At 42.5% G+C, this 11,081-nt stretch overlaps 1 protein-coding gene across 1 annotated transcript in view; it reads left to right on the top strand.

Moving 5' to 3' along the window:
* Positions 1 to 11,081, top strand: part of adamts18 (ADAM metallopeptidase with thrombospondin type 1 motif, 18) — a 64,528-nt gene extending 53,447 nt beyond the window's left edge. The window contains exons 19-24 of the mRNA XM_052062447.1: positions 1,530 to 1,734; positions 5,537 to 5,722; positions 6,504 to 6,574; positions 6,647 to 6,806; positions 8,770 to 8,965; positions 10,402 to 11,081. Of these exons, the coding sequence (XP_051918407.1) occupies positions 1,530 to 1,734; positions 5,537 to 5,722; positions 6,504 to 6,574; positions 6,647 to 6,806; positions 8,770 to 8,965; positions 10,402 to 10,520 (937 nt within the window). The 3' untranslated portion in view covers positions 10,521 to 11,081. The remainder of the gene's footprint in view (positions 1 to 1,529; positions 1,735 to 5,536; positions 5,723 to 6,503; positions 6,575 to 6,646; positions 6,807 to 8,769; positions 8,966 to 10,401) is intronic.

The following is an 11,081-nucleotide window of genomic DNA, read 5'->3' on the forward strand; positions in this document are numbered from 1 at the left end:
TCTAAATCTACGTGAAGGGCTACTGCGAAACAAGGATTCGTTTTTGGGTATCATTCATAAAATCTCATTCTGATAATAACGCTCAATATATGTGGAAGAAAAAAGACGAATAAAGAAACTGCTGCTGTTTTAGAAAAAAAATTTTAAATAAAAATCTTCCATTTCAGAAAAAAAAATTAAAAATGATAAAGAGCAACATAAAAAAAGCCACATTATTTTCTGTAAAAGTGACATTTTGGAGAAAAATAACACTTTTTTTTCTTGGAGGGCAAAGTTGTATTTTTGAAAAAAAATCTCATTATTTAAGATAAGATATCCTTTATTTGTCCCACACTGGGGAAAAACTAATTTTCATTATATATTAGAAATGAAAGATGTAATCGTATCTGCAACAAGTTACATGATCAATAAAAAAGTTTTTTTTTCTAGTTGTATATCTATATATATATATTGCGCGTCGTCCCGCACGCGGTCTGTCCTTCCGTCTGTCCCTTTTCAAAACGTACCTACTTCACCGCGCCGCTGCGCGCCGCCGCTGCGCGCCGCCGCTGCGCGCCGCCACTGCGCGCCGCCACTGCGCCGCTCAGGCAGTGGCTCACTACGATCGCGCGGGCATCTTAGCGAAAAAATTTTGTCTACCCACAAGCATTGCAATGAAATTGTTAGTTATTGAGTAGAGCTAAACATCTCTTTATTTTCACGATAAGCAATGAAGATGAACAAAAAGTTGAACCAAGCAACAACACTTTTGTGGGCCAAAGGCCCACCTTACCAGCCTTCCGCAGGAACTAGCTGATGAGCCGCCCGGAGGGCGGCGAACCAGCTAGTCATTCATAAAATCTCATTCTTATAATAACACTCAATATATGTGAAAAAAATGCTTGAATGAAAAATGAAACTTTTTTGCTTTAGAAAAAAAAATTGAAATAAAAGTCTTCCATTTCAGAAAAAAATAAAAAAGATAAAGAGCAACATAAAAAAAAGCCTAATTATTTTCTGTAAAAGTGATATTTTGGAGAAAAATAACACTTTTTTTTCTTGGAGGGCAAAGTTGTATTTTTGAAAAAAAGTCTTATTATTTTCATTATATATTAGAAATGAAAGATGTAATCGTATTTGCAACAAGTTACATGATCAATAAAAAAGTTCTTTTTTTCTAGTTGTATATATTATATATATAAAAGCTTCACTTCAAGAGTATAAAGTTTCTTTATAAAAAAAACAGCACATTTTTTAAAAAATCGCTTGTTATTAGCAAACAGAAAAAAATCTGAATTAGTTGTTGTTAAAAAGGTTGTAATTTTCTGTAAACTCTGGTTCATTTCAAAAGAAACAAGAATCTTATTTTCTTCATGAAAATTCCTTGAAGAAGAAAAACATTTTTTAATCAGAATACGTATGACCTGTTCAATTGTAAACTCAAGACAGCAGGAAAAAAAGTGTCAAACATGAACTTTCCAGCAAACTGGATGTTTTTTCCAATTTCAATGAACCATCATTCCCAATCTTCTCTGCGTTCTCCTTTTCAGCTGGTGGACAGGAGACTGGGCGGCGTGCAGTCGTTCGTGCGGCGGGGGCCAGCAGGCCAGGACGCTGCGCTGCATGAGGAAGGTGACCTACCAGCGTGAGGAGGCGGCGGCGCACTCCCTCTGCCCTGTCGTCTCGCCGGCACAGCTGCGCCCCTGCAACACGCAGGCCTGCCCGCCCGGGTGGAACACTGGAGCCTGGTCGCAGGTACTCCCTTGTGTCATTCAAAGCGTGCCGGAACATCTCGCAACTTTTGATGCTTTTCACTTAAGGGTGGCTCGCGACTGAAATGATCAGTATTGGAAACTAATTTATCGTGAGAATGTTACCCATAAAAACGAATTACACTTTGTGACGTTTGCGCATAAATTCCATACATATATGTAAAATATGAAAAATATTTATACTTTTTAGCCATCGTTGTAAAATAAAAAGTTACGTATTAATAATGGGAATTTACAGTACATAAAAAGCAGCTTCACAAGAAATCCATCTTTATTTTGGTCAAGAGACCTTCTTCTATATTATATTATCTGTATTTTTACCATAGTTTTTGGTTTGTAGCACATGAATGAGAACTTGCTAGCTTGGGATGTTGAACAGCCGACTATGAATGACCTCTTGACTCTCCGAACTCCTGTCAAATGTCAAATGTGCATCTTTATGTTGAAGGCCGGTGTTCTCTCTGGCAATCATGAGTACAGCCGTGTTGTTATGCTAATTATAAGTGCTTGAATAGGTTTGGAAGAGGAAAGAGCGAGCATTCTTTAGGCCTAATTGAACCAAACTAACTTGCTGTCAATTTAAGAATACTCCGCCACCATTTTTATTTGTGTTTCTTTTTCCTCGATGTTTTAGTCGTCTCCACTTCCTGTCAGCAAAAATGTAAAAAGATCATCTTTTTACATTTGTGGACATGTAAATGTAGCCTTTGTGGCCTTAAATTAAAACACGGTGACATGTTTTGAAGATGTTTTCATAATTAAAGGCTTTAAAAGAAGAAATAAACACACGCGCGCACACGGCGATTGCGTACAAACACGACTCGGTCATCTTCAACGCTCTGCTGCCCTCTGCTGGACGGTAGGTCATCTGACAAATTAAAAAAAAAGACTGAAAATATTGGTTGGATTTTTGTTCGTGTATTGCTGTATTTGATGAACACCAAATTAAACAGTTACTATGTATTAGTAAACAAAATCAAATTCCAACTATTACCTCACAATAATCCTGAGCTTTCTTTGAGCATTATGAAGATTATTATTATTATTATTATTATTAATTATTGTTGTTATTCAATTATATGAAAACAAGATCACATTTGAATTATGTGTATTTTAAGAATTGTTGTAAGAATTCTTCTTTTCACTTCATATAAAGGGAGTTTTTTGAGATTTTATTTTGGATGAAAACACTCCTTTTCTTACAAAAACAAGCGTATCCATTTTTGTTGTTGATGTATATTTTTGGTTGAAAACAAATTCAAAATATGTTTTTCCCATCAAAAAAGTAATATATTTCTCAAGAAATAACACTTGAAAGAAAAACTATTGTCATGAATAAAAAACATATTTGTCATTGCATTTTTTTAGACAAAATGAGTTTTAGTTTTAAGATGAAAAAAACATATTGGGGTGAAAAAAAAAGTCAAAGCCTGATTTTTCTCCCAAAAGCTATCATGTTGTTGAGAAAACCAGTGCATATATTTTGACCAAAACATATCCATCCCTCCCCCACATTATCTGAATTGCCTTCAAGAGTCGCGGTACGTGGTGGAGCTATCCCAGGCGTCTTCGAGCAGTCGGCGCGGTGCACCTTTGCAATTGGCGCGCTTGCCAGCCAATTGCAGGACACATATAGACAAAAACCCATTCACACTCCCAATCACACCGTGGGATCATTTAGCGCGTTCCATGCAGGATTTCACACATTCAGTTTTCTACCCCACCTCGCATGGGAATCTGATGTGTTGTTCAAACTTTATGCAGTCCATGCATATTCTTCTTCTGTTAAAAAAGAGAGAGAGAGAGAGAGAGAGAGAACCCTTTCTCGCAAGAGATTGCTGTCACTCAGCCATCATACAGTTGTCAATCTCTGAGAGTCGTGCGACTGTTTGGGGAGTTCAGATGGCGGTCAAAAGCATTTTTAAAAAGACCAATGGAAGCCTACAATGTTAAAAGCACTGCTGGGATGCGGCAGCTTGTCACTGTGTGTGTGTTGGGAAGCCAGCGCAGTCACATAAAGCGCCCTGGTGTCCCTGATGAGCAGTGGTGCTCCCCCCCCCCACCCCCCACCCTCCTCCCCATCTGAAGTTTACTGCGTTGTTGTGTTGCCCGGACCGTTGGAGGTCACATTCATTTGCGAGCGATGGCGTTATTGGGTTTAATGTTTGGGTCCTTAATGGAGCTTCAGCCAAGCGGCGACCTCCGCGTTGCTAGTCAAGCGTGTGTTGAATTATCAATGCACTTACTTCTTTTACTGCCAATAAGATAAGATATCCTTCATTTGTCCCGCAATGGGGAAATTACAATCAGAATTCAGAAAGGAAAAACGTTATTGTGTAAAATACGCAGGTGGAACGCAAAACAATGCACTTTTTTTTGTAGTAGTAGTCTGACAGACTGTACTATGGGAAAACTCACGAGAGTTGTGATTTGTATGTATTCCTTGTGAAGATGTGACAACATTTGTTGACTTTGACCCAAACCGTTCCCAAAATTATACCTCTCCTCTCACATGAACCCTTTGAGACAGTAATTCATGCCTTTGTCACATCCCGGCTCGATTACTGCAATGCCCTTTACTTTGGAGTCAGCCAGTCCTCCATTAAGCGCCTCCAGCTGGTCCAGAATGCCGCTGCTCGCCTCTTGACTGGTACTCGTAAGAGGGAGCACATAACTCCTACTCTGGCATCCCTTCACTGGCTCCCCATACATTTTAGAGTAATTTTCAAGATCCTCCTCTTTGTTTTCAAATCTCTGAATAATCTCGCGCCACCTTACCTCTCATTCGCCCCTACACACCTGCCCGGCGCCTCAGGTCTGTGGACCAGAAATTATTAGTAGTACCAAGAACTAAACTGATGCTAAGAGGGGATCGAGCCTTTTCTGTTGCTGGTCCCTCTCTCTGGAATGACCTCCCACTGAACATTCGGCAAGCCTCCTCGCTGCCCATTTTTAAAGCCCTCCTCAAAACTCACTTGTATTCTATGGTGTTCGACTCAGCATGACTTAGATTTGTTCTTGATTTTACTGTCTGTGCTTTCTACCGCCTTTATTACCGATTTGTCTTACTGTTTATTGTGCATGGGCTTACTAACGAAATAGAAACATCCATGCTCTAAATCATTTAATGGCATAATGAAATCGTTAAAATGGGGTTTGAGTAACCGCAGAAAGAGAACAAGATGAACACCAAAAACATCAATCGAAACGACAAGAAGGGAAAGGGTGGGGGGTGGGGTGGGGGTGGTGGGGTCCTCACTTGGCGATAGTACGAACATGCGAGTTTTCCAAACACCCAAAGGTGCACGATCTGTATTGTTCTTTTTTTTTTATTTTGTTCTTGATTTTACTGTTTGGTGCTTTCTACCGCCTTTATTACCGATTTACTGTTTATTGTGCATGTTAAATCGCTCCATGTACAGCACTTTGTATGCAGCGATGGCTGTTTGAAAGTGCTCTAGAAATACTCTTGACTTGACTTGACCAGTAGCAGAACCTCTGACTCGGGGAAAAAAATGGCATTGGAAGGTTTCATGTTTGGCAGACAAAAGTTGTACTTTTACAAGAACACATTTATGGCAAACACTGCCCTATTTTATTTGGGTTGCTTGGAAGTCGTCCCAAAAAGGTGGCGCGTATATTTATTTTAAACCCAGCCTTTGAGGATTCCAAGCTAGGTTAAAAAAGTAGTGTCATGGGATCCACTTATACGCTTCACGAACCCTCCAGAGGGGACGCCCCACCTGCGTCTCACCGCGTCTCCGCATTGTGTCCTCTGCCGGCAGTGCTCCAAGAGTTGCGGCCGCGGACTGAGGAAGCGAAGCGTGTTCTGCCAAAGCGCAGACCCCGGCGCGGTGGTGCCCGACAGCATGTGCAGACAGAACCAGCGACCCAAAGCCCAGGAGAGCTGCGTCCTGCGCCGCTGCCCAAAGAACGACAAGCTGCAGTGGACGGTGACTTCCTGGGGAGAGGTAAGGATGCGGATTTTGATGGTGACCCACTTCAAATATGGAGGCGGTGGCCTCGACGGAACTTCTCCATCATGGATGTATACAAACATACGTTTCACTTTGGAAGAATTTACTCAATTTTCTTTCATCAAGTGGTTGCACACCCAAAAAAAAATGGATCCATGTCATTTTATTAAGTGCATCTACTTAACCGTTTCATATACCCTGCAAACTGATAGCATGCTAAACTGTTGTCCACCGTAGTAACCGCTGTCACTCAAAGGGTTAAAAACTGGATCTGGATTTTATTTTGTGCAGCCAGTTGATGAAATAAAATTGTGAAATTTGAAATTTCACAATTTTGAAAATTTGAAAAAAATTTCACAATTTTGAAAAAAATTTCACAATTTTGAAATTTTGAAAAATTTTTCAAAAATAATTTTTTTTCCGGTGTAAGAAGCCACAAGATGCTGCCAACGTCGTGTATAAATAGGAAAGTAGGACAATAAATTGGTGTCAAGGAACTATGGTGGCGTAATATTTTAGGACTGAGAGACGAGTTTGTAATTTTGCGAGATGAATTTGAAATGATATGTAACTGTTAAGTAATCATAATTTGTGGCTAAATTATGATTTAATCAGTTAACGCACACTGCCAGCCCAGTTAAAAAGCCATCTTTGACGTTAATAGCTGTCAGTGGCAATAATGCGTTAGTATAGACAATGGGTAAAAAGCCAAAAAAAACCAAAAAAATCCTCGCAAACACAGAGATGAGGAAATTTTACAACTCTTGTGTTTTAGTGCTCCAGGTCGTGCGGCCCTGGCCTGCAGAAGCGAGAACTCCGCTGCGGGGAGAAAGACTTCCAGGGACGGTAGGAACTTTTTGCAAGAATATCATATTTATCCGCAACATTCCTCTTCAGTCGCGTGCCGTCCCTTTACAGGATTGTGGAGTTTCCTATGAGGAGGTGCAGGAACCTCGCCAAACCCTCGACCGATCTCCAGCAGGCTTGCGACCGAGGTCCGTGCCCCGAGCTGGCCCGGGTCCTGGCGGGCAATACTGGCGCTGTGGTGTCAAGCTGGTATTCTTCTCCATGGCAACAGGTACCCATCATCAATGTGACACACACACACACATGAACCAAGAAAACAGGGCAGCTGTGACATTCGCAAGCCTGTGGGCACGGTGACATCACTTTCAGTCACCAGCAGGGGGCAGTATAGCACAAAGTGTCAGCCCCCTGAGGTGGATAAAAACGGAGTGGATTTTTTAGCTTCATTCATCCATCCATCCATTATCCTAACCGCTTGATCCTCACTAGGGTCGCGGTGGGTGCTGGAGCCTATCCCAGCTGTCTCCGGGCAGTAAGCGGGGGACACCCTGAATCGGTTGCCAGCCAATCACAGGGCACACAGAGACGAACAACCATCCACGCTCACACTCACACCTAGGGACAATTCAGAGCGTCCAATCAGCCTGCCACGCATGTTTTTGGAATGTGGGAGGAAACCGGAGCACCCGGAGAAAACCCACGCCGGCCCGGGGAGAACATGCAAACTCCACACAGGGAGGCCAGAGCCGGAATCGAACCCGGTACCTCTGCACTGTGAAGCCGACGTGCCAACCACTGGACTACCGGGCCGCCAGCGTCATTCATATTACACAAATATAATATTATCCAAAATATTCTGCGTAGACGAGTGAGGACACAAAAGAGAATTTCGGATTTGACTTATGCGTTAAAGGAAATAAGAGTTATAATTCAGGAAAGCAACGTTTTTTTTTCCAGAATGCTCATAAATGTTTGAGAAAACGTTATGTAGTCCTTTGAGAATAATTCCGTTAATTTTGCTTTGGAAAAAAAAGAGCATAAAAGACCTTCAGAAACATTTACAAGAATAACTTTTCCTTTATTTGATGAAAATGCATTCATCGTTTTGAGGGGAAAAACATGCTTTCGGAAGGCTTCCCTTTAAAAAAACAAAACAAAACAAGAGCAGTTTTTCAAATATTTCTGGAAAAAAAAGGGTCTCATCAGAATGGAAATCAGTCAATTGAATTTTCTCGAAGAAACCGCAAAACAATTCCAGGGGGGGGGGGGGGGGGGAAATCTTGCGATGTGTCTCCATGTGAGCAACCCATGTGGCCTTTGTTCCGAGTTTGCTCTCTTTGCACTGCTCTGTCGTCAGCAAGTCAACACGACGCGTGGGCAAAACTGCGGGCAGCTTGTTGCGTCTTGTCGGCCCTCATCTATTATGCATCAAGTCTTTATGTCCAAAGTCCAGCCCGGGGGCCAAATACGGCCCGCGGTCGAATTTCATCCGGCCCTCGGCCCCTGTCATAAAATCAGTGCCGTCTGGCCCGCAGGTTGGGCGCAATGGAACACGTGTTGCATTGACTGAGGTCTCGTAGACTGGTGAGTGATGTTTCAGAGTACTGCTTCCCTCTAGTGGCTAAATGAGTAATAGCATTCACTAAATGAGTAATAGCATTTAGACACTAGAGGGCATCACTCACGAGTTAACAAGACATCACTCCGTGTTTATATTGACTGATATGTCATATTTCAAATGATCCTTGCAGTTGCTTGTTCATTTATCCGTTATTCGAGTCAAAGGTTTTGTGACTATTGAAAAGTCATGGTGATACATTTTATGTTTCAAATCAATCAATTTGCACTCAGGAGACTTCTGTTTAAGAAAAAGTCAAGTGAATAAGCAGTTGCATGTGATATACCTGTTTCAAATGAACCAAAAGAAATTCTTAAGATTGTTGAAATTAAAATAAAAATGGAAATGTGAAACAGACTGGCTTACTAAAATTTGTTGAACAATATTGTTGTTCAATGTAAAGAATGTCAGCCAAGGTCGGCCCCCCGACATTTTACCACATAAAATCTGGCCCCCTTGGCAAAAAGTTTGGACACCCCTGCTTTAGGGCAACCTCTGATAGTTCGATGCCAGTGTATGATCGCCGCCTGTTTCCACCAGAGGAGATGCTTGCCCACGTCTGTCTGGAGGGCCTTCTGTTTGTTTTCTTCATGGCTTCTTCTTCTTCTTCCTTGAGTGCTCGGTGTCCTGCGGCGGGGGCGTCCAGACCCGCGGCGTCCAGTGTGTGTATCAAGGTCGTCCGGCGAGCGGCTGCCTGGCCCACCAGCGACCGGTCGCCACGCGGGCCTGCAACACTCAGTTCTGCCCCCGTGCCGCCCCGCCGCCGCAACACCACCACAACCGCGTCACAGCCGTCGGGACCACGCTAAGAGGTAAAGTGCTTCCAAGTCAAGGTGTTCCTGTGTCTACATCGCGCTTTCTCAAACTTTTTGGGTTCCGTAACAATGTCCCCTCTAATTTTCCTTGCGTCTGTGAGTTCACAAAAATTCCCTGAGGTGAGCAATATCAGATATGTACACGGCAGCCAAAACAGTATCACGTCTGTCCACAATGTGAGATCATAACAAAAAAAAATGTAAACCACCATGTATTTCAAAATAGAACATAACATTGAAGACAGATTGGAAACAGGAAAAAAAATCAGCCCTAGTTTGTGACTTTTATCAATATCCACTCATAAATGAATGGAAAACACGTCATTGAAGAAAATACAGATTTCTAGTCACCTGACCTCCAAAAAAGAGAGCGAAAGAACCTCATTTAAGGCGGCCCGGTAGTCCAGTGGTTAGCACGTCGGCTTCACAGTGCAGAGGTACCAGGTTCGATTCCAGCTCCGGCCTCCCTGTGTGGAGTTTGCATGTTCTCCCCGGGCCTGCGTGGGTTTTCTCCGGGTGCTCCGGTTTCCTCCCACATTCCAAAAATATGCATGGCAGGCTGATTGGACGCTCTAAATTGTCCCGAGGTGTGAGTGTGAGCGTGGATGGTTGTTCGTCTATGTGTGCCCTGCGATTGGCTGGCAACCGATTCAGGGTGTCCCCCGCCTACTGCCCGGAGACAGCTGGGATGGGCTCCAGCACCCCCCGCGACCCTAGTGAGGATCAAGCGGTACGGAAGATGAATGAATGAATGAAAGAACCTCATTTAAGCGGCTTGTAAACTACGCCCATATTTGGACTTCCTGAGTGGGGCAGTCCATTGAATGCCTGCAGTGTCTCATCACATAAAAAAAAAATTTAAAAAAAATTGTGCTTTTAGTAATCTGGAAGTAAACTGATATATGGAGCCGATATTCGTTTTCAGTGGACGTTAAAATTTCCAACTCTTCACGTTGTCTTTAAACATATGTTTATTGAACTTTTCAGATGTGCAAACCGTTGCTGGATTTTTTTTCCACATCTTAGGAAATAGACATCTTTGATTAAAAATTCAAACTTAAACAAATAACTAGCTCCCGATAGTTGTTTGCCATAAATGACGTTTTCCAAAAGTTAAAAAAAAAAAATCACTGAAATGGTCAATGTCCACTTAACTTTGTTTTTATTTCAAACAAACACAAAAGTGCAGAGCGTTACCAAGGTCAGTCACATCTCTTATAAAGTTGAATGAAAAAGATTCTTCAAAATGCTGAATATGGGCAAAAATAATCCACCGGGCTTGATCATTGGTCTATCCTTATATATATATTTTGGGGGGTTCTTTTTGTTTTTTTTTGTGAAGTAAAGTCGTAGTGTCGTGATAAATTCATACGAGAAAAAAAAAAGTTGTCAAAGAAATGATTGTGTCAAACCCTTCAAATGTCTCTCCGCAGGCGAGCCACCCTGCGTTGACCGCTTCAGCTGGTGCCACCTGGTCCCGCAGCACGGCGTCTGCGGCCACAAGTTCTACGGGGATCAGTGCTGCCGATCCTGCACGGGCAGGAGGCTCTAGTGAAGAAGGAAAAGGACCCGCACCCCCTCCCTGCGGGGGCGGGCGGGCCTTTTGAACAACTCTCAGAACACAGAACTGCACCTCACGGAATGTGTTTGTCCTTCCTGGAGTACTTGACGAATGAACTGAGTGAAGAAGTAAGAAGAGACGATCAACCAACTGGAAAAGTAACTTTGGATTTTCTGCGGGATATTTGGAGCTCCTCCACCTTTGTTGTTCTTAGCTCGCCTGTATCGTGCGTGTATTTTAAGGATCCGATGCCTTTATTTAACTTATTGCTCATGATGTGACATTATGTTGTGCAGTGGACCTGTGACGTGTAACTCACCCACTATGGACGTTCTCCACATAATGACATTTTGTATTATTATTTTTTTTTTTTTCCGAATGAAGCATTATTAGCATTTGGTGCACTCGGCCCCGGTCCCTCTTTTTCTGCTTCTTGCTGCTGATGCACCACCAGACCTTCCATTCGTGTTGACACGGTGGAAAGGATGCTTTTTTTTTGTGTGTGTGTGTGTGTGGCTCTCCTGTATCGCTACGACAATAATACAGCTTGAT

The sequence above is a fragment of the Hippocampus zosterae genome, chromosome 4 (assembly GCF_025434085.1).
Source record: "Hippocampus zosterae strain Florida chromosome 4, ASM2543408v3, whole genome shotgun sequence".
NCBI classification, from domain to species: Eukaryota; Metazoa; Chordata; class Actinopteri; order Syngnathiformes; family Syngnathidae; genus Hippocampus; species Hippocampus zosterae.